The sequence below is a fragment of the Lepisosteus oculatus genome, chromosome 3 (assembly GCF_040954835.1).
Source record: "Lepisosteus oculatus isolate fLepOcu1 chromosome 3, fLepOcu1.hap2, whole genome shotgun sequence".
NCBI classification, from domain to species: domain Eukaryota; kingdom Metazoa; phylum Chordata; class Actinopteri; order Semionotiformes; family Lepisosteidae; genus Lepisosteus; species Lepisosteus oculatus.
In genome coordinates, this window is record NC_090698.1 from 1,932,539 (window position 1) to 1,953,380 (window position 20,842).

Below are 20,842 nucleotides of genomic sequence, written 5' to 3' on the forward strand. Positions count from 1 at the left end.
GATTATTTTCTGGTCTATTTCTTTACACATGCATGCCAGCAAAACAGATGTAACCAGATGTTACCCATACAGCAGGGCATATACTTGAGCAATCTGATTACCTCAAGGGTACAACAGCAGGATCTGAGCACAAGACTTGCTGGTCAGGAGTCCAGAGCACTTAACCACTCCGCCAAGCTGCTGCCTCTAGCACCACAACTGCTAAAGATTAGACTGCAGTACACGTAGCCAATGCTGAATTGACAAAACCGAGCACAGCCCAGACATCCAAACAGAGAGGAAGACGAGCAGGAGGCTGAAGACCAGGTAAATTCAGGGGGAGAGGAGATGCCACTGCTTGCAGGATTCTTCTCAGTTGCAGGAACCTGCCGTTGCAAACAGTTACCAGCACAGCTTACAGTCCATCACCTGCAAGAGAGGCTGCACACAAAAGGAGGACTGTCTTTCACCTTCAGTAAAGTGCTCAGCACTCAAGCGGGCACCACTTCAGCTTCAGCAAATGGCATCAACAATCTGACACCTGGGCCACACGTAATGGGTAAAGCAAATCATATCAACATCAGAAAGGCGGCTAATGAGAGGAGACTGTTTGGTACTGCTCTGGAAAGGTATCACTGTGATTTGGACCCAATGTTCTCCTGTTCACCAATAAAAAATTTCATTATTTTGTCAGCATCCTTTAAGCCACTGAAAGATGCATGGGAACAGATCTATTCCTGCCAACACTTTTATAGAATTTAACCAGGGTATGCAAGATGGCCTCCATGGAGCTACTGACCAACTGTCAGTTTTAGTTTTAGTATATGACGGCAGAGACATTATCTAGATGAACTGCACACAAGGGGAGCCCATCAGGATCATGTAGGTCACTCAGTTGCCAGAACTTAATTTATCCAAAATTCATGCGCAGACATTTTCCTGAAGAATTCCTGGCGATTGCCAGGCTTTGTCCCAGACCTCAATGACTGTACTATTGTCACACCTAAATATTCATCTATCACCACTTGTGTGCGCATGTTGTTTCTGACCTTGAACTTACCACTCTGGTTGATGTTACTCAACACACCTTCACAATCTACACTGCACAGCAGGCAATACCTTCATCCTTTAAATCAAACCCATCAAGAACTTGAAACACTGGTTGTGACATTTTTCTAAGCCTCGAAACTGTTCCAAAAGTTACTCACAGGATGCAAAGCAAGGCTGTAATCAAGCAAATGCAGAGAGTGACTCCAAAAAACCCCTGAATGCCTTTAGTAAAAAGACGACAAAGAGCTACAGGTTCCAATAGCTGTGTATTTTATTTCTCAAGGTTACTCATATTTCCCAGTTTTTACATCTAATGGCACCAAGGCCAGTGCCAGATATATAATAACTTAAAAATTAAAAAAAAAAGTTGAACAATTAATTTTAATTTGTTGTAATTTTTCTCTGTTCTCTACACAATAATATAAATACAAGCACTCTTTTGGGTTTACACAAGACCTGACTCGACTTCTTTAGGGTGAGAGGAGTTGGGTCCAGGTGGGCCAGGGGTGTTGAATGTGACAGCTGTAATGCCAGAGTCTCTGGAACACAGTGTTCAGCACCCTGGAGCACAGAGCACCAGCTGCTCCAGAACCAACAGCACCAGTTGATCCAGAACCAACATCACCAGCTGCTCCAGAACAAACAGCACCAGTTGATCCAGAATCAACAGCATCAGCTGCTCCAGAACAAGTGGTGCCAAGTGCTCTGGAACACAGAACACCAGCCGCTCCAGAACAAACAGTGTCAGCTGCTCTAGAACAAACAGCACCAGCTGCTCCAGAAAAAAAATGGCACCAAGTGCTCTGGAGCACAGAACACCAGCTGCTCCAGAACAAACACTGCCAGCTGCTCTGGAACCAACAGCACAAAGTGTTCAGTTCAGATTTGCTCCTTCAATTAGTTTCATCAACAATACTGATAATGCCTTAGCATGTACTCTCCTGGAGCCAGGACACAGCATTAACCTCACTCAGACTTGATATTGTTGTGAAATTCCAAGCACATCCTGAGCAGGAATTACTGTATCCCCACTTTGTCAGAAGAACAATCCAATGCAGACTTAAACTGCTGGTCCCTCAGTTCCCTGCTCTGGGCTTACATCTCACCCAACAAAAGGGAGATTCAGGTCTTCAGAAGTTTGTTAGGTCAATGCTGTAAAACTAAACTCAAATGGCCCTAGTCAATCAGTGGAGACTGATACCAATCCTATTTATAGTGAAGAAAGGAAATCCAAAGGCTGCAGATTATGAACAGTGACCCTGTACTGAACTCTCCCTATCTGACTGGAACAGTTCATTTTATCTCATCTTTGCATCAAGATAGCAAATTATTGTCTCTTTTGTTTTTTACAATACACACAAGCACCAGTTTCCAAACTAAGACTTCTATATTCGCACCTACTGTGTTTATATATAATAGATAAATATTCCTAAAAAACAATTTTAAGATACTGCAGTATTGCGAAACAGTAAAAATCAGAAATGATGGATCAGTTGGACTTGAGCTGGAGCTGCTGGTTCACACATAGGCAACTCTATCCCTTAATGGCAAAACATTAAACCAATGCAAAAATGAGACATAACAAAGCTGTAGACAGTTGATTAAGGATCATTTCAGAGGACAGAGTGTTCTCTGTGTTTGTGTGTCTCCCTGTTTTCACCACAGCTGCCACTCTCCCAGTAAAGTGAGACACCTGTAACATTTTCAGAACTTGCATAGGAACCCTCAATGCCCACAGGACACACATGGCTTTTCCAGGATATTTCAGGATTTTGTTTCTCCACAACAGCTTAATTATTCCCGGATTCTTTCTGCAAATGACACATCATGAAAGACACTCACATGCAACACTAATAGTAAAGATCAGAATTTTGGCCACAAAAAACACTGCTCCAGGCCTCTACCCTCAGGAGTACCGACTAACTTCTATGCCTTGTTCCACTGGACCTGCTGACTAATTTAACAGAATGTCCATCTCGCAAGTAGAATCAAATTTAAAAACACTGTTATAATTAACATAACTCGCCAAGGACAAAAAGCAGCAGTTTTTTAAACAAAAATGACTTCTGTGAACATGCAGGGCTATGGTTTGGTGCCCACCTCTGTTCACAACACCTGGATGAAATCTACAGCTACCTGCTTGACGCGTGACGCCTAATTTGAACAATACATATGATTCCTGCTGAAGAGAGCTGGTGTTTGTCCTGCACCTGTGGAGAAGCTTAAGAATAATGTTTCAGAAAAGGCATTAAAAGAGCTAATGTGATTACTCTTTTGCTCTGGGATTTAGTTTGCAGCTACATCTGATGTCCTGGAAAAGCCTGAGGTGATCCAACTGAAAAAAGGTCTTGCTAGGTTCAGTGCTCCAAGGCAATAATACTGTCCTTAAGGCTGTCTTTAGAGCAGAACAGACACGCTGGGAATGGCGGCTCATGGTCAGAAACCAGGTGGGCTTGTAAACTCTTTCATGGGGATTATGTCAGTATGTCCAGGTGTGTGTGTGTGTGTGTGTGTGTGTGTGAGGAGGTGCTACTGTCCAACACAAAGACAAGGGTTGAACAACAACCCAGTTTTTGGAAAAACAATGTGTCCTGCTGACGGTTCAACAGAGCCAGTCCCTGGCCAGACAGTGGAAGACATACAGGCCCCAGCAGAGGGAAAGCAAGGCAAAACCCCATCGCTATGATAACTAAGTCTACGCCTTCTAGGAATGACTCCAGAGGAGCAGATTCTTTCGCTGAAATCCTCTGAGCTTCTAAAACTCCCCCTGCAAGCAACATCTGAACAACTTTTGAGTCTTCACATGGTTAAAAGGCCAACTGTATACTGTCCACTACTCTTCATTAACACATTCCTCATCAACTTGTTTTAAAATCCTATTTCAGATGAAATCGCATCCCTCCTCCACCAAACACAGTAGAGTCGGCTAGTATTCCTTCAGAAAGGATGTAACACAGATAATCGGCTCATGATAAACTGCACACCTGGGCTCACTTACCTGTCCCCACCCCTCCCTGGTTCTACACAGCACCTGTTTATGAGCCTGCAGTGATAGCAGGCCATGCTTGGGAAAACTGTTTGATCTGCTTTTCCTCTCCGCGCACACATCTGCACGCCCTAGGCTCCTCCCCACACAGAGGGGGAGAGCTTGGTTTTGACCTTGAAGGCTGCAAAGGTGTGTGGTGTCCTTCATACTCGATATCGCTTGTTCCCGATTTTCTGTCTTAAACCACTAAAGAAAACTCGCTCTAAAAAATATGGAGCCAACTGTTCGGAAAATGTGAATTTGAGATAAATAACAGACCCCGAAGATGGAAAAACACGTAGACTGACATTTCCTTTCCTGCCCTGGTCCTGCATTTTCTGGGGTGAAAAGCACTGGGCTGTCAGGCCTCAACACTTTTCCTGGCAGGAAAAGGAAGGAGACGAATCCGACGGGCAGAAAATCCAGATACTTTCCCTAAACGCACTCCGGCCACGTCTGCCGAGTTCCCAGCACTGCCTGGCCCAACTGGGCTGTCTGCACCCTTTGGAAAACACCCTCCCACCTCATTCGCACGCACACGCCAACTGCATTTTAAATTAATTAAAAAAATATATAAAAACAAGAAGAAGACTGAACCTCGGGCCTGTGACAGCCAAGCCAACTTATTTAAAAATATTTCAAATAGCAGCTGTTGAGAATGAAGAACAAGAATTGCAAGAATTGCGATGACAACAATAATATTGAGAAGAGTAGCGCATCCGGGCGGAGTCCTGCTGTGTGTCCTTGGTTCCGGACCGGCGGTGTCTTGAGGGTGGGAGGCGGGGGCGCGGCTCGGGAGCCTATCCGTGCGGGAGTCCTGGAGTATCGGCACTGGGGGTGTGAGAGGATTCAGTCCGTCTTGTCCACTCCCACCCCTGCCCCGTCTCTCCCGAAACCCCCCGCCGCCGCCCCCACAGTCGCCCTCAGAGTTCGAGCTCCTTGGAGATCTTTGTGGCAATGTCCCGGAAGGCGAGCGGCGCCCCCCAGACGCGCCGGAAGCGCACCCCGCTGGTGACGCAGGGCCCCGCGGGCAGCTGGCACACCTCGGCCTCGAAGGCCACGCGGCCGCCCGCCGCCCCGTGCGCGCAGGACAGCAGGAAGGGCCCGGCCGGGTGCACCTGGCAGCCGCAGCCCTGGGCCGCCTCCCGCAGCGCCTGCAGCACCTCCGCGGGGTCCCGGGCGCTCCGTACCCTCACATCCCAGCCGCATCGGGGGGGCCGGGGCTCTGGCGCTTTTTGATACCCAGGTAAATGGCGACTAGAGAGGTGGGGGGGGGCACAGGGCAAGAGAACAGGAGAGAACAGGAGAGCGTTACCACCAGCAGACAACGGGCTCCTCGCTGCCTCACTATAATAATAATGTAATAATGTTTCTTTATTGGCCCTATACAATTTCTTGCATTAGGAATTCGTCTTTTCGCATACCCCAGCTTTTCTCCATGGAGACACAGACACACAGACAGGGAAAAGCTTGGGGTCAGAGCGCAGGGTCAGCCATTGTACGGCGGCCCCTGGAGCAATTAGGGTTAAGGGCCTTGCTCAGGGGCCCAACGGAGTAGGATTCCTCTGCCGGCCGCGGGATTTGAACCGGCAACCTTCCAGTCACAGGCGCAGATCCTGAGCCACAGAGCCACTGCTCCGCCCCTCAGCCTCTTTTGTAACCTGGCAGTAGGACATAGCAGAGCTAAACTCACACTCAACTACATGATATGAATATTTAGGTATACACATTCACACATACACAGCCACACATACTGTATATATAGCCTGTTCACATACACAGTAGGGGAAATCTAAGAGATTAGAGACTTTTGAAAAAATAACAAGAGGTTAGGAGAGGCTAGGAGAAAATAATTTCAAGAAGTCATCAGTGATTTATGTATTTATGTCTTCTTCAGCTCACACCTGAAGAAGGCTCCACGGCCGAAACGTTGTGTTCTCTTTCTTCTTTTTTTCAGCATGGAATAAACCTATTACTTGTGATTTATGTATTGTGTGTACAGGCACAATGCAAAGTAAAACATTACCTCATAAAAGTTATTTCCCTTAACTTTAAATAAGTAATCATTTACACAAGTAACCAGGACTGTACTGGATTACTTTTTAAAGCCAGGTTTTCCCAACATACAGTCACAGATGGCAGAATGATTACTGATATGCATCTAGACCAAGTCAGAGGTTCATTTCCAAGCAATCCTACAAGACCTGGAAGAACCCAAAAGTGCCATACATGAGCACCTGGCAACTCCATGGTACTGTATATGTATATACACAGATATACAGCATATATACACATACCGAAACACACAGCTTCATGCCAGCATGTTGGGACATGGGGTAACGTCGCAGCTTTGCTGCGTCCAGCTCTAGCTGGTCACACACACTAGTCTATTGCACCACGGTATCAGTGTCCACACACACCACACCACGGTTTGATGGCTCTACTGTCTACGAAGCCACTATCAGCCACGATACCCTTTTACCTTGCTGGTTTAACCTGAAACAGTGCATCTGAGGCGACAGGAAAAACCAAGAGATTACAAATAAACAGTAACTGTGGCACAAAAGTGGCCATCTTTCCTGTCATTAGGGAAGCAGCAGAACTCATGGTGTGCGGCTCAAAACCAGCCGGCCATCACCGCAGCAGAACTTGAAAACTTGCAGGAAGCCTCCTCAGACGAGCATGTTACATCGCAGGGCTGTGCCGAAATGTCAGGCCTTTCTCAGTCCTCGTGTCCTTTCAACACACCGTCTGCTACCCACACTGGTAACCATGGCTTTCCTTCTGCTTCTGAAGACTGGTATTAAAGGCTGCAGCTACAAGGATTTCAGGCATGTTGTAAAATAACTAAGTCACACTGACTATAATGGACAACAGTATAAAACCCTTTCTGAAACCAGTTAGAGGACATTTAACTTGCCCACCTGCAGAAAGGAGCACCATTTAGAGCAAGGATTTTCAAAGTTTTCTTTTTTTACGTCAGTAATGTTTTCTCCCCCTGCCTGCTAAATTTATCCCTCAAAGTAAATGGGCAGTCTGGCCTCTGTGTCCCGATGCCCTGCTGTAAGGACAATGGTGCACAGCTCAGCTGAGACAGACAATGGTAACCAGGGGTCTCATCATGCGAGCTGCTCTCTGTAGTGTCAAGTGTCCAAGCGATACTGACCTTGTGACCGGAGATCTGCAGACTCTCTCAGGTTCGTCTGTGACCCTTAAGAAGGAAATAGATCACACCATTAGGTACGAATCAGTGGGCCACAGAGACTAGGCCAGAGGGCCAACGAAACAATTGTGAAAATTCTCTCATCCTCAAACACCTCAAAGCAACACGAAGGAATGAACAAAAGAAGTGGTTGTCAATGGTCACACGTGCTAATTTATTCCAGTAGCCAGCGCCTTCCAAACATCAAATCCCAAATTTATTGTGGGTGATATAAATTTAGAATCCTAATTTCCTGCTTTTCGCCCCATCAAGCTTTTCTGGGTACTAGTAGAAAAGTGATATAAGGAACTTTTTCATGTGTCTCTTACGTATGCTGTGCAGGACACATTGTCTTCGCTGTACTATCATCATCAGCTCAGGAAGTTAATTTTTACTGTACCAAGCTCTGCTTCATTATAATATGTTTCTCTCAAAAAAGAAAACCGCCTCACCCCCCCCCACAGCAGTCAGTGGTATACAGTAAATAGAGCCCTGCACAAGGCGAGCTGTGAAATTCCAGAGCTCGGTATTGTTCCTGGTGCTGCGCTTACAACTCAGACAAAGGCCTTTCCTGGAACCGGGCACTTTCCAAACGCAGGACGGAATCTTCTGTGGAAGGAGCTGGCTGCCAAAGAGCACTCTGGTGGAAAATCACTGATCCACACCAAACATCAAACATAACTAAACACGAGCTGCAATGCACAAGACCTGTGGCATGACAACACTAGCTCTGGCCTTATGAGGTGCTGTTAAGTGTGGTAGGAAAAGACACCTGAAATACAGGGGCTTGTTATTGTTAAAAGCAAACCCATCTGGGCCCAGCGTGCCCACGTACTCAGGAACCTTGACAAGAAGTTTCTCCTGCCCTGGTGGATCAACATTCACAATGTGGGCTGGACGTTTGCTCGATGCATCTGCTCCTCTTTCTGCAACCATTCCTGGCTTTTCTCAGCGCAACTCATGCTCCTCAGGGCTCACTGGTACTGTTCTGGGTGTTGAGCCTGAAGCTGCTGTTCAGGATGACTAGCTGCTGCTGGAGCCCCTTCAGGACTCTAAATACCTCAGTCATATCTGTGCTATATGACAGGCTGCAGACATCTTCTACGCAAACCAAGCGCGGCACTAAGGCTTTGAGATGAGGCTACACCAGCAGCCTGTAGTTGGATACTTCAGATGGATGAGTGCTCATGTCTGGTGACCTTTCACATGCATTACCTGCCGACCCCACCAAAGACACAGACAGGCAGGCGTGAGAAGAGTCTCACTACGTACTCAAACACACATGAGGCTGAGGAACGGAGACATATACAGTAATCTCTTGCAAGACGAGCCACCGCTACACGAGTTTTTACTTACTAGTTAGGCTCCATGTAAAGCCTTGCTGAGATTCCTTTCAAATAATCTTCTCTGAGAAATTTCATTTATTTCATTTTCACTTTTTTGATAGCAAAGGCTTGTGTGGTTCAGTGTAAACAGTATAGTACAGGACAGTACCTAATGCGTTTTGCTGATGGCCATGGTACTGTACAGTAAATACAGCAGGAGCAGGAGTGCTACTGTTTATGCATCAGCTAATGACTTCAAGCTTGTTTCTCGAATAATTAACCAGGAGTGTTGTTATTTTTATAAATAGGTACTGTTCTGCGCTGTCTTAAGGTGAAGTCTGGGTGTTTGAGAGAAGATTTCTGAGTTCTGAAACCGATCAGAGATTATACGTGAAGCAACGTGAATTTAATTTCCGTTACACGAGTTTTCATTTTACGAGCAGTTTTGGAGGAACAAATTAAGCTTGTGTAACAAGCGATTACTGTATAGATTTTCTGCTGTTTGCTGTGGTTTAGCTGCAAAAATGTCATGCTGTCCCAGCAAAATCCTTAAGGAATGGCACTGCTCTAGGAAACCACCACGTCGGACAAGAGCCTTTCCCTTAGGATTTTAATACTCTCCAAGAAACACATGGGAGAGCAGGGCTTTTGAGAGCTTTCCTTGAAGGAGTGTAGAAAGACAGCCACGTCAGTATGTTACATGAATCCAGGATGCAGGGCAACAGGCGCATAGGCAGGCAGACAGACAAACAGATAAGCAAGGCCATGGGAAGACTTACTAACTGTTTTTGATCCCTGCGGAAGAGTGCAGCCCGAGACAGATTTGTTTGAGCTCTGGCGCTTAGAAGGGTCAAGATTGACCCTAGAGGAAAACAGAGACAGAGAAAGAGAGAGGAGAAATTGCAGGTGTTCGGCAGGGAAAGCAAACAAATCAAATAAAAATACTAAAAAACAACAGAAGAATCAAATACCAGCCGAGATCTGGATACAGAAAGATGTGAACTGCAGGTTGAGAGCCTGAGGTTAACAGAGGAACAAAAGGCCAGGGAAGACGACGCTTATTATAGGGGAACTGCGTGGGGTAGCGCTGGACTTTGAGATCTGTCTGCACAGCCTAAACACACATACACACACACACTCAGAAGACAACTTCAGACTCACATCTGCTGTGTTAGCTTATCATATTAGCCTCCATGCAGGCTGCTTTTAATAAACTGAGTTCATGTTGCACACGTACAGCTGTGGACTATTAATACTGGTCCAAACAAGGCAGCACACGTGTGACTATTAACTATAATTTTGCATTAAAACGGCAACAAAAGAGCAAACTCAAAAACACAGGTAGGTATGTGAAGAACTCCTTTCCTCCTGTGCTTAGTTTCTTTTTTTTTCATTAGGCAAAGGGTTCACACATAAGCACATACTCATTGCTGTTCTTATATTAGCCAGGAGCCATATAACTCTTCACAGCTGGCAGCCCACTGAAGCTCAGCAGGTGTGCGAGCCTGGTCAGTACCTGGATGGGAGACCTCCTGGGAAAAACTAAGATCACTGCTGGAAGAGGTAGGCCAGTAGGGGGCGCTCACCCTGCGAGCTGTGTGGGTCCTAATACACCAGTATAGTGACGGGGACACTTCACTGTAAATAGGAGGTGTCCTGTGGATAAAACATAACACCTTGGTCCTGACTCTCTGTGGTCATTACAAATCCCAGGGCATTTCTCAAAAAGAGTAGGGGTGTCACCCCGGTGTTGTAGCCAAATTTCCCCCCTGGCCTTTACCAGTCATGGCCTCCTAATAACCCCCCTCTCTGAACTGGCTTCATCACTCTGCTCTCCTCCCCACTGAGAGCTGGTGTGTGGGGAGAGTACTGGTGCATCATCCAGGTGGGGCTGCACACTGGTGGGGGTGGAGGGGATCCCCATGACCTGTAAAACGCTTTGAGTGGCGTGTCCAGAGCAGCGCGATAGAAGTGTGAGGATTATTATTCTTATTAGCGCTCAGCGCCAGTGCCAGAGGATGAGAATGTTCCTGGTAAAACAGAGCCGATGCGGTGGCGAGAGCCCGTACCTGCGGGTCAGTTTGGAGGTGATCTTGCTGAAGAGGTTGGAGGTGGCTCGGCTGCGGGCGTGAGGGAGGGGGCTGGCGTCGTGCGACAGGGTGGGGGAGGTGGGCGGGGCGGCGTGGGGGGGCGGGCGGCGGTCCCGGAGCTGCCCCCCGTGGAAGGTGCTGCGGATGGTGGAGCCGCGAGAGAGCCGGGAGCGGTCGCCCACAGAGGAGGCCCCCCCCGCGCCCGCGCCCGCGATGCTGTGGGTCGACGGCGAGGCGGGGGGCAGCCGGTGAGACAGAGAGCTGAGAGAGAGACGAGCAGAGCCGTTAGCACACAGAGAGACACACAGACACACAGACACACAGACACACAGACACACAGACACACAGACACACAGACACACAGACACACAGACACACAGAGACACAGAGACACAGAGACACAGAGACACAGAGACACAGAGACACACGCACACAGAGACACACGCACACAGAGACACAGAGACACACGCACACAGAGACACACAGTGACCACAGCGCAGTGCATTAACTCCTGGAGCGGAAAGATATCTAGGACTCTGGTCAGGAATGGAAAAGAGAGGAAAGGGAGACAGAGACATCTACTGGATAGTCAGCACCAGATCACAGACAGGTGAGCAGGCTTCCCCTTTCTGACTTGGTCAGGGTACTGTATAACTATACACTAATCCCCTACCCCCACACACATACTTCTTCCATGTTTAGGGTTTTCTATATAAAAAGGTTTCTTTCTAATGTATATTATGGGAACAGAGCAGGATCCCCCTCCCTCGGGGAGATTTAACCCTTCTGTTCGCCTGACTAGTCTCGGGAAGGAGGACGGCGCAGAGGCGGGCAGCCACAGCTGTGTGTGTGCGTGCAGCTACCCCGTCTCGCTGCCGATCTGTGATCATATCGACAGCCTGGCTGGCGCAGGAGAGGACGGGCAGAGAGCCAGGCCTGCGAGCCGCACATCCCTCTGTGTGCTCTCACTAAAGCCCAGCTCATACCGGCCGAATTATTGAAATGTCTGCTTATAAACTGCCCCTGGGCAAAGCCTCACGTAGAAAAATGGCCGTGTTCACATTGGGTCAGAGGGATAAAAGGGGCTGTTTTCACATTTTTTAATTAGAATTACCAGTTATTATTACTTATCCTCCCTATAATCCCCCCCATATTTTATTCTGCTTCTGTGGTGCAATCTTGCCGGTGCCTTAGAAGACGTTAACAGTTTAGAGACGTCTCTGGACAACTATTGCCCGCCTTAGCCCAGAAACACCCACCCATGTGCTGACTGCTGTCGGGAGAGTCCTGGGCACAGCTGAGCAGTGACATAGGTGATGTCACGAGTAATGTTGGGGTCACTGCTCTGAGTATGCGCCTCGACTGTCTGGACACCCCTCCTGGAGGATGTTTCTGCTCTTCCCACAAACGTTAGCCGATGCCCGACCAGCCGGCCGGTCACGCTCCGCGGTTCCATCGCGTGCGGCGCAGGCTCACCTGTTGTCCTTGCCGTTCTGCAGGAGGGAGTGCCTGTCGGTGCTGGACCGGTCCGTGCACACGTACGTGTTCCGCCGGGTCATGGCACTTGCAGGGATGTTGTTCTGCAATGCAAGAGTCCCATCAGGGTGTGTACATGGTCGCCGTTCCCCTGACTCACACCTTTTTTTTTTAAGAGGTATTGGATATCAGCTCTTCTGCCATAATGATTGGATCCAGGCAGAATCACTCAACCAGTTTCCCGGTGTTAGCTGTGGAAATTCTGGCTGGACACTGAATTGCCAGCAGCCATATCACCCTGCAATTCACAACTGCCACCCACTGAAGCTCAGTGAGCCTGGCCAGTACCTGGATGGGAGACTCCTGGGAAAGCTGAGGTTGCTGCTGGAAGAGGTGTTAGAGGGGTCAGTAGGGGGCGCTCACCCTGCGGTCTATGTGGGAACTAATGCCCCAGTATTGTAATGGGGACACTATACTGTAAAAAGGCACCATCCTTGGGATGAGATGTAAAACTAAGGTCCTGACCCTCTGTGGTCATTAAAAATCCCAGGGCGTTTCTTGAAAAGAGTAGGGGTGTAACCCTGGCGTCTTGGCCAAATTTCCCCCTGGCCTTTATCAATCATGGCCTCCTAATAACCCCCCTCTCTGAATTGGCTTCATCACTCTGCTCTCCTCCCCACTGAGAGCTGGTGTGGGGAGCAGACTGGCGCATCATCCAGGTGGGGCTGCACACTGGTGGCGGTTGTGGGATTCCCCATTACCTGCAAAGCACTTTGAGTGGAGTGTCCAGAAAAGTGCTATAAACAGTAAGTGTAAGGATTATCAAGTATTGAATAAACTCACAAAATATGCAGAGCTCTCCCATATTTAAATCAGGAACCTTAAAGCAACCCGGAAAGTTCTCTTCATCCCCTGTGGCTTTAGGCCAGCGGTTGCAATAACGAAGCTGCTCGCTCTTGGCAGGGATTTTGTGGAAGGAAAGGAAAAAGAAACTCCCCCTCTCACCGTGGTGGCATTAATCTCTTTGCGGCGGTCGGGGATCTCGGACTTGTTGGGGTTGTTGGCGCTGCTGACCATGGGGCTGGAAGGGGGGATGCTCCGGCTGCCCACCACGCTGCAGCTGGTCTTGCGCGACGGCATGCGCTCCTCCTTCAGGTCCGCCTCGCCCGTGCTGGTGGGGCTGCGCTTGGGGTGCGCCACCGGGAGGGAGGGGCCACCTGCGGGGAGAGGCAGGGTGTGAGGGAGCTCGGGCCGTTTCAGACGCTACAAAACCATCCGGAAGAGGCGGTCATGCTTTTAACTACTGCTGCAAGCTTTTGGATGCCATGCAGAGTTTCAGTTTCCTAAAGGCCGTTCTTGGTCTTCGTTTCCTTCCTTGAGTGTGAGAAAGCGAATTCTGAGTTTATCTGCTGTTAGATGCGTGGCACATTTGCACTGAAGCAAAAAAAACACTTGAAAGTTGCCATGCTGTGGGCTTCTCCTAGCTAGGAAATGAACTAGAAATGCTTTTGCACATGAGCCTTAAAACCTGTAAAGGGCAAATAGCCTTTGAGATATACGTCAGATACTGAAAAAGAGAATACTCCACTATCTCTTGGTTTCCAGCTCTGATATGTCTGCCATTTATGGACAACAAAGGTCTCTCTAATGCAGTACACCCACTGTCAAACATGCACACGCCTGGGAAAGGTATTTAAAGGTACACTTGACTACCTGTATCTGTACTTGGGCTAGAGGTTAGCTGGTTGGCACATACTGAACAGAGAAACCCCAAACACCTCTCCTTCCTTCTACCCTAACCCCTGCCCCCCTGCACCTCCCCGCCCCTGCGGCTCAGGGAACTCACAGAAATCACTGTGCCTCCGCTGCCGGTGGTAGGTGGAGGCGCTGCGCTGGCTCTTGCCATGGGAGGAGGAGGAGGAGGAGGTAGCGGACGAGTGCTTGCTGGTTCCGTTGGTGACGGTGCTGGGTCGCACCCGGGCCAGAGACAGGCTGCTCCCCGAGCGGGACTCACTGCTGTCCAGCTGGAACACAGTGGGGCAGAACAAGCCCGCCAGCTCAGAACCAGGCACAGACACCCCCGGTACACACTGCGCACCGAAGCTGTCGGCGGTTCTGCTTACAATGTAAGTTCCTGCAGTATTTGTTTGTACATTGTCTTGATGCACTGTTTGCACTTTGTTTTGTTTTTTTTACACTTGTTTTACAATCGAGAGACTTTCTGTAAGTAAGAATTCCATTGTACCAGCACCGTTACATATGGCAATAAAGTTCAAGTCAAGTCAAGTCAAGTCATTTCAAAATCAATTAGCACGACACGTCAAAGAAACAAATCCATACAAAAAAACAGTTTAAAAAACAATCGCTGCTCCCGAACAACAAATTTGATCCATTAGCTCCAAACACGCAGCAGGTAAGGGTCACTGCATCTAGAACTGAATTTAAAGAAAGGAGAGAACACGTACGGTACTTGAAGGTTCAATGCAGTTTCCCATCAGGCACTGTAAGCACAGTGCCTAGGGCCGCCGAAGGAGGGAAACACTAGCGACTAATGAAAAACGAGCCAAAACAACATGCTTGCGATCGACTCTAGGTGCTCCAAATCGCTAATCACACGCTATCTAGCGGCTGTTCGAGAAACCAGACGTCTCGAAGTGCCGGTCACTCGACTCACTCTAACAATCACGGGGTTGAGCATTAGAATAGTTTGAGGTGCATCCTGTCAATCGACGTCATTCGATTGGCGTTGACGCCTCTTTTTGCACAATCCGGAGTGAAAGTGCCGAGGGCCTCCGAACCCCAAAATCCGGCCCCGGCTCAATGACTATGCACAGTGTTTTCCCTTCTATAGGACACTTAGCAGAAAGGCTCAAAAATTCCTGCAAAGTCGCAGTCTAAAACACTGCTGCAACGTGTGCTGAAGAGCGCCATGTCGTGGCGCGGTCCTGTAGAAAGAAGAACAAGATCGGCGACGGCGCTGCCGCAGCCCCCCTGCTGGTCCTCACCTCGTTGTTCTTGCGGCCCAGCAGCAGGTACGTGGCGGTGATGTCGTTGTACTTCTGTTTGGTCAGGGCGTCCTTGATCTGCTCACGGGAATAGCCCATACCCACCATCACCTCTGAGGGACGGCGCGGGGGGGGGGAGAGGGAGAAAGATCGGATCAGTCACCGAGCCCATCGGCTCTCGAGAAGCAAGATACTAACAGCTGCGATTCTTACTCTGGTTGAAAGCTGGGTTCCAGACTGGCTCTGTCAGGGTGGAGTTTGCATGACCGAAGCTCAAATCTGTTTTTTCCAGTTACCCAGGCTTATTCTGTACCAACAAGCTGTGCAGTATTTCTGAATTTTGACAGGATGTGCTGTTACATCAGCTCCACGTTTCACAGTTACCTGTGGAACCACAACACTTCACTGCACCAGCTATGACCACTTTACCTACAGTAGGCTGCCTTGGATAAAGGCTGCCAGGAAAATAACTACAGCAGGCGAAGGCCTCACCGATGCGGCTGGCATCACTGTAGTCCTCCAGGGGCTCCACGTGGGGCTTCAGTTCGTCCCCCTCGTACCCAGCGTTCATCCACTTGTCCTTCATGATTTGCTGGCGAGAAGAACAGATGGATTTGAAGTTATTACAGGAGATAACGGGACACAGCAATGAGAGAAACGCAGGCTCAAAATAAGATAAGCCACCTTCTTAAACAGCCGAGCTGTAAAATGGCATCAGGTGCTGGAGGTTGGTTTGGAGCCCAGGCAGCCTGTTCACTGTGTTTGGTCAGAAAGCGCTCTGATATGACAACTGTTTTCACACCTGAAATTCTGTCGGGACCAGACCCCCCACTTGGAGGCTCCCAGCTGCCCCCACTCCACTCCTCTCCACTTAGCCTTACCTCCAGGGTGCAGCGCTTGCTGGGGTTGAGGACCAGGAAGCGGCGCAGGATGTTCTCGCAGTCGGTCGACATGTAGAAGGGCACGCGGTACTTCCCCCTCAGCACCCTCTCCCGCAGCTCCTGGGACAGGACACGCCAGAGACAGTGAGCCTCTGCACATCCTCGCCGAGCTCCTCGTTCGCACACAGCTTTTCTTGTATCTTATACACAGATGTTTTCCTGGGCTTTTGAGAGCCTGGTGCAGGACAGCCTCCCACACTGAAACCAGGAGACCCCACACAAGCACTCCAACATCGGCCAGCTTGGTCTCGGGCATCTTGCAGACGGTTTGGCAAGGTAATGGCTGATCTGGGGCGCCCAACAACTGGGAGAAGTGGGCAATAACTTTAATACAAGAGCAGCAGCTACAGTACTGCAGCAGGTGTGCTAGTGTGGCACAACGCCCTCCACTGCTGACACGCTGTCTTCCTAGAGGAGGTCCTGTGCTCGGGGATGGGAGGGCCATGTCAGACAGCGGGTGTTTTCCTGAAGGGGACTGAGCTTGTCTTTTGTACCTGTACAACTAGCAGGAGACCTCCTCTCCAGGAGCAGTGTCCTGGGTCCTATATCACGGGAGGACCTTACCTTCAGATTCTGCCCGTCGAAGGGCAGCGAGCCGCTGACCAGCGTGTACAGGATGACGCCCAGGCTCCAGATGTCCACCTCGGGCCCGTCGTACTTCTTGCCCTGGAAGAGCTCGGGCGCGGCGTAGGGGGGGCTCCCGCAGAAAGTGTCCAGCTTGTTCCCCAGGGTGAACTCGTTGCTGAAGCCGAAGTCGGCGATCTTGATGTTAGAGTCGGCATCCAGCAGGAGATTCTCCGCCTGTCAAGTCAGTATTTCAGGCACTGTAACCTTTTCTTCTATAGATACTGGTAAGATTAGAGGCCACTACAAAAAAGAAACAGCTTGGAAAAGTTTATCCATGTTGCTGTAGTTAAAAAAATAATTTTTTCTTATTCCTAATTCCCTATGACACCATTTGAAATTTGTAATCATTACAGAAAAATGGTGTTTCAAAGAGAGGGGAGATTAACCTAATGAACTTGTACAAAGTGGCTCCTAGAGCAGTTTTATTCACTAAATTGACAAACTAGCCAGTTGCCTGGTTCCAGTGTGGCCTGATTCTGACCTTGAGGTCCCTGTGAACGATGTTCTTCTGGTGACAGTAGTGCACAGCAGACACAATCTGTGTGAGAGAGAAGCACAGGTCATGATGGGCAGCACTTGCCTTGATTTTTTGTACACTGTAAGTTTACTTTAGTTTTAACCCGGAAACCTTTTAACAGACAATGAGCTGATCCAGCTTCTTGACTGAGATTTATATGAGGCAATGAATTAAGCGTAGTGAAATTCAGTTCTCGTCTCCGTCAGGTTCGATCTGCCTTGCTGTCCTGCTGATGAAGGCAAACAGAAACCCTCATCAGCAGTGCAGACCTGCAGTGCACCACCGGGGTGAGGTGGGCTTCACGGTTTTAGTTCGCTTGCTGCAAAAATGGCTCTAGGCACCTAAAATCATCTGACAGAAATGAGAGAGACGTTTCACGTTTCACTCCTCCCATCAGGGAGACTGTATAGAGCTGTACAGCCATAAAGCTTAGGCATAGAAAAGTATTCATCCCAGTGGTTACCGATTTAAAAACAGGACTCCCACAGAGGCGTAAAGGAAACTACTTCTTTAACACGCTAGGAACAACAAGCAAAAGACAGAAGGTCTCATCAGAAATCACGGTCGCCAGCCCTACGCACGCTCCCATGTGGCCTGTCCGGTTCTCAAACCCCACACCGGAACCATCCGCGTCGGGGGTTCCGCATTCACAGCCCACGAGCCGCGACTGGATTACCTGCCGGAATTTGGCTCGCGCTTCCTTCTCCTTCATTCTCCCGTGAGACACGAGGTAGTCGAACACTTCGCCTGCGGGGGAGGCAGAGGAACAGGGACAGGGCACGGTGAGGGCGGGCAGCGCACCTGGGCCTCCGCCCCGCCGTCACAGAGGCTCCACACACACCGGGCTCCTGCTGCACCCCGAAGGGCCCTGTGGCCCTCCGCCCAGGCGCTAACAAGGACGATGTACAGCATGTCCACAGGCTTGGACCGATCAGTGGACTGACAGGATAGACAGAGACTGCGCAGTGTGTGAGCCTGAGGCGTGCGTGCTCACAGAGCCTCATGCAGAAGGGCACTCAGGAAGACTCGTACACGTACCACTGCACGTGCAATAGAAACAGGAAATTGTGTATTGCAGAGAAACAGCCCAGTTTCAGTTAAATGCTGAAATCTGGTTTTGGAGAGGCACACTTCAGAACCACAGATCCTGAAGAGAGCCGAGACAGGACACATGAATGTATGGGGGCCTGTGACATGACAGCTGCTCCTCCATGAGTGTCTTTGGCTGCCTCGCAGTCTGTCTAATTTCACCTGAGTATGACAAACACCAAACCAAGCGTCTTTCCTCTGCAGTACCTCAGCCTCAGAGATCATGAGCCCATTCGCTCAAGAAAGAAAGAGGACAGAGACGAAGCAAGAGATATGGGATGGATAATGAGGCCATACTGCACCTCACCCAAAGAGGCCCAGAGAGAAAAGAGGTTCAGATCCCAGCCGAGGGGGAAGACAGGGGTTCGGGGTAGGAACGGCACAGCGTGCCTGGCTGCCCCTGTGTCGCCCAACTCTCTTACAGTAAAGGGCAGCGCTGCAGAGAGCCGACCGAGAGCTGGGATGGCTCGGAGCAGCCGTATCTGGAGAGAAGCGGGCTGGATTCATCCCACGTGTCCGATCGATGTGACAGCCGTATGTGTATGTCTGTGTGCTAGGGCGTGCAAGCGTGTGTGTGTGAGTGTGTGTGTGTGTGTGTGAGACTGCTGAAGCTGCAGGGAAGCACAAGGGATTCTCTCACAGAAAGACGAAGCGGCGAGCGAGTGAGTGATAAAGAGGGAGAAGGAAAGAGGGGATGGGGGGGCAGAAAGAGGCTGAAATAGCTGGAGAGGAAAGAGGGAGCAAACGATTATGAAGAGAGGAGGGGCAGGGGGGATGAGTGAAAGAAAGGGCAGGAGAGAAGGAGAGAGTGGCAGATGACAAAGGAGGGAGGGAAACAGAAAGAGAGAGGGAGGGGTGACGGAGGGAGACTTCGGAGCTCAGAGGGAGGAAGCAGAGAGGGAGAGACAGACTGATCAGAAGGAACAGAGAGGTAAAAGAATAATAGAGGATGAACCCAGTGCGTTTCTCCTGGCAGTAACGAACTAGGTTACGGCTTTGACGCTGTGGGAAAGCGCTCTGGGGTGCTTGGCTGCGATTCAAGAGGCCAGGTAAATATTGGGTTGACAGAGCTCTGGGTAGGTAGAGATTTTTAATCAGAATACATCCGCTCAGCACCATTAGAAGCCACTATTTATCATTTAAAATGGAAATGAATCCTGATGGCTGACGCACTCCGAACCAGATGGTCAGAAGCTCAGTTTTCAGCATGGTTACAGATAGGCACTGGGATAAAAAGTCCAGTGGAAACAGAATAAGAAGGGAACGAGACGTCTCCTCTGAATATTGACATGTTTGGGTTATTTTCTGTCGAATGCAGCCTTTCTCAATCTGAATCATGTTAAAGGAGATTCCTGTTGTTTACTATGGTGTGCAGCAGTAAAAGAGCAGCAAAATAGCAAAGATAAGACAAGGACTATAGAGGCACGTCAAAACAAAGTACTAAACATTGCATAAGCCCATTTAAGCAAACAAGCACAGCAGGACAAACAAAAAAAACTTATTTTTGTAACTCATTTTTTTTCTCTGAGTTGCCTAATAAAAGCGCAGGTTACCTGTGTGAAAGATGGTGTGCCACACTTTTACTGGGATCATTAAAGGGCTATGGGGGGACAGACAGACACTCACCCCCACTGGCGTACTCCATGATCAGATACAGTGTCTTCTCAGTCTCGATCACTTCAAACAGTTGCACTACAAAACAAGGAACACATCAGTGAATTAAAGCAGTAATACAACATGCATTCGGATCTGGTCAAATTAACTGAAAAGTCTCTTTTTTTCCGTGCACACAACACAAACTACATTTAACCTTCAGCAACACAAACACCTTGTGGTACACAATAAAAGTAAAAAACATTCAAGTCTTTTGCTAACTCTCAAGTTAGTATCGTTACAGAATGGTGTCACTACTCAACTTTTTTTACTTGTTTTCTCACAAGGAAAAAGCAGGTGCTGATGATAAATGCTTTCTGAATACTGCCCATGGCGTTTCATGTAAGTTATTTTCCGCAGGGCTTTTTACCTCAGTTTTACAAAACTCACAACACAGCTGAACAGTTGTGTAAAGGTGAGAGTAATGCAAGCCAGAGTCACGTTACAGAGTCCCAGACAGTCCTGGGAAAAGAATTCGACAATCATGGAGCTACACCCCAAAAAAGGCAAGAAAACAAAGTCCTGTATTCTACTTCCGAGAACAGGCCAGACTTGAGGCTTATGGTTGCATGTGTGTCTTACTCACGCAACCCTACGGTTAAATCTAAAAATGGTAACGCAAAGACACGCACATACCACCTGCTTCTGCTGCGCTGCGCAGTAAATCTGCTCGTCAGCCATCGATGCCACCGGCTGGAGGCACACAGCAGAGCGAGAGGGGTCACTCTGCCACAACGCCAACCGCGCTTGCATTCAGGCGGCGCAGTTTTTAAGGGAACTTGACGACTCTACGACTAACAAAAGGGCGCCGCCTGTGGATTCCGATCTGCACTTTTCCCCCCTTTTCCCCCCACATCAATCAG

General features: G+C 49.0%; 1 protein-coding gene across 4 annotated transcripts in view; it reads right to left on the reverse strand.

Moving 5' to 3' along the window:
- Positions 1–1,278: 1,278 nt before the first annotated feature.
- Positions 1,279–20,842, reverse strand: part of LOC102685379 (MAP/microtubule affinity-regulating kinase 4-like) — a 46,210-nt gene continuing 26,646 nt past the window's right edge. The window contains exons 5-19 of one of the 4 annotated variants that reach the window (XM_015340964.2): positions 19,953–20,018; positions 17,914–17,984; positions 17,202–17,258; positions 16,658–16,894; positions 16,034–16,153; positions 15,645–15,744; positions 15,153–15,265; positions 13,994–14,171; positions 13,153–13,364; positions 12,148–12,251; positions 10,651–10,932; positions 9,361–9,443; positions 7,221–7,265; positions 6,537–6,564; positions 1,279–5,311 (exon numbers count right to left, since the gene is read on the reverse strand). In XM_015340964.2, coding sequence (XP_015196450.1) covers positions 4,978–5,311; positions 6,537–6,564; positions 7,221–7,265; positions 9,361–9,443; positions 10,651–10,932; positions 12,148–12,251; positions 13,153–13,364; positions 13,994–14,171; positions 15,153–15,265; positions 15,645–15,744; positions 16,034–16,153; positions 16,658–16,894; positions 17,202–17,258; positions 17,914–17,984; positions 19,953–20,018 — 2,030 coding nt within the window. In that variant the 3' untranslated portion in view covers positions 1,279–4,977. The remainder of the gene's footprint in view (positions 5,312–6,536; positions 6,565–7,220; positions 7,266–9,360; positions 9,444–10,650; positions 10,933–12,147; positions 12,252–13,152; positions 13,365–13,993; positions 14,172–15,152; positions 15,266–15,644; positions 15,745–16,033; positions 16,154–16,657; positions 16,895–17,201; positions 17,259–17,913; positions 17,985–19,952; positions 20,019–20,842) is intronic. The other 3 variants (XM_015340965.2, XM_015340966.2, XM_006627603.3) reach the window with 3 other exon arrangements.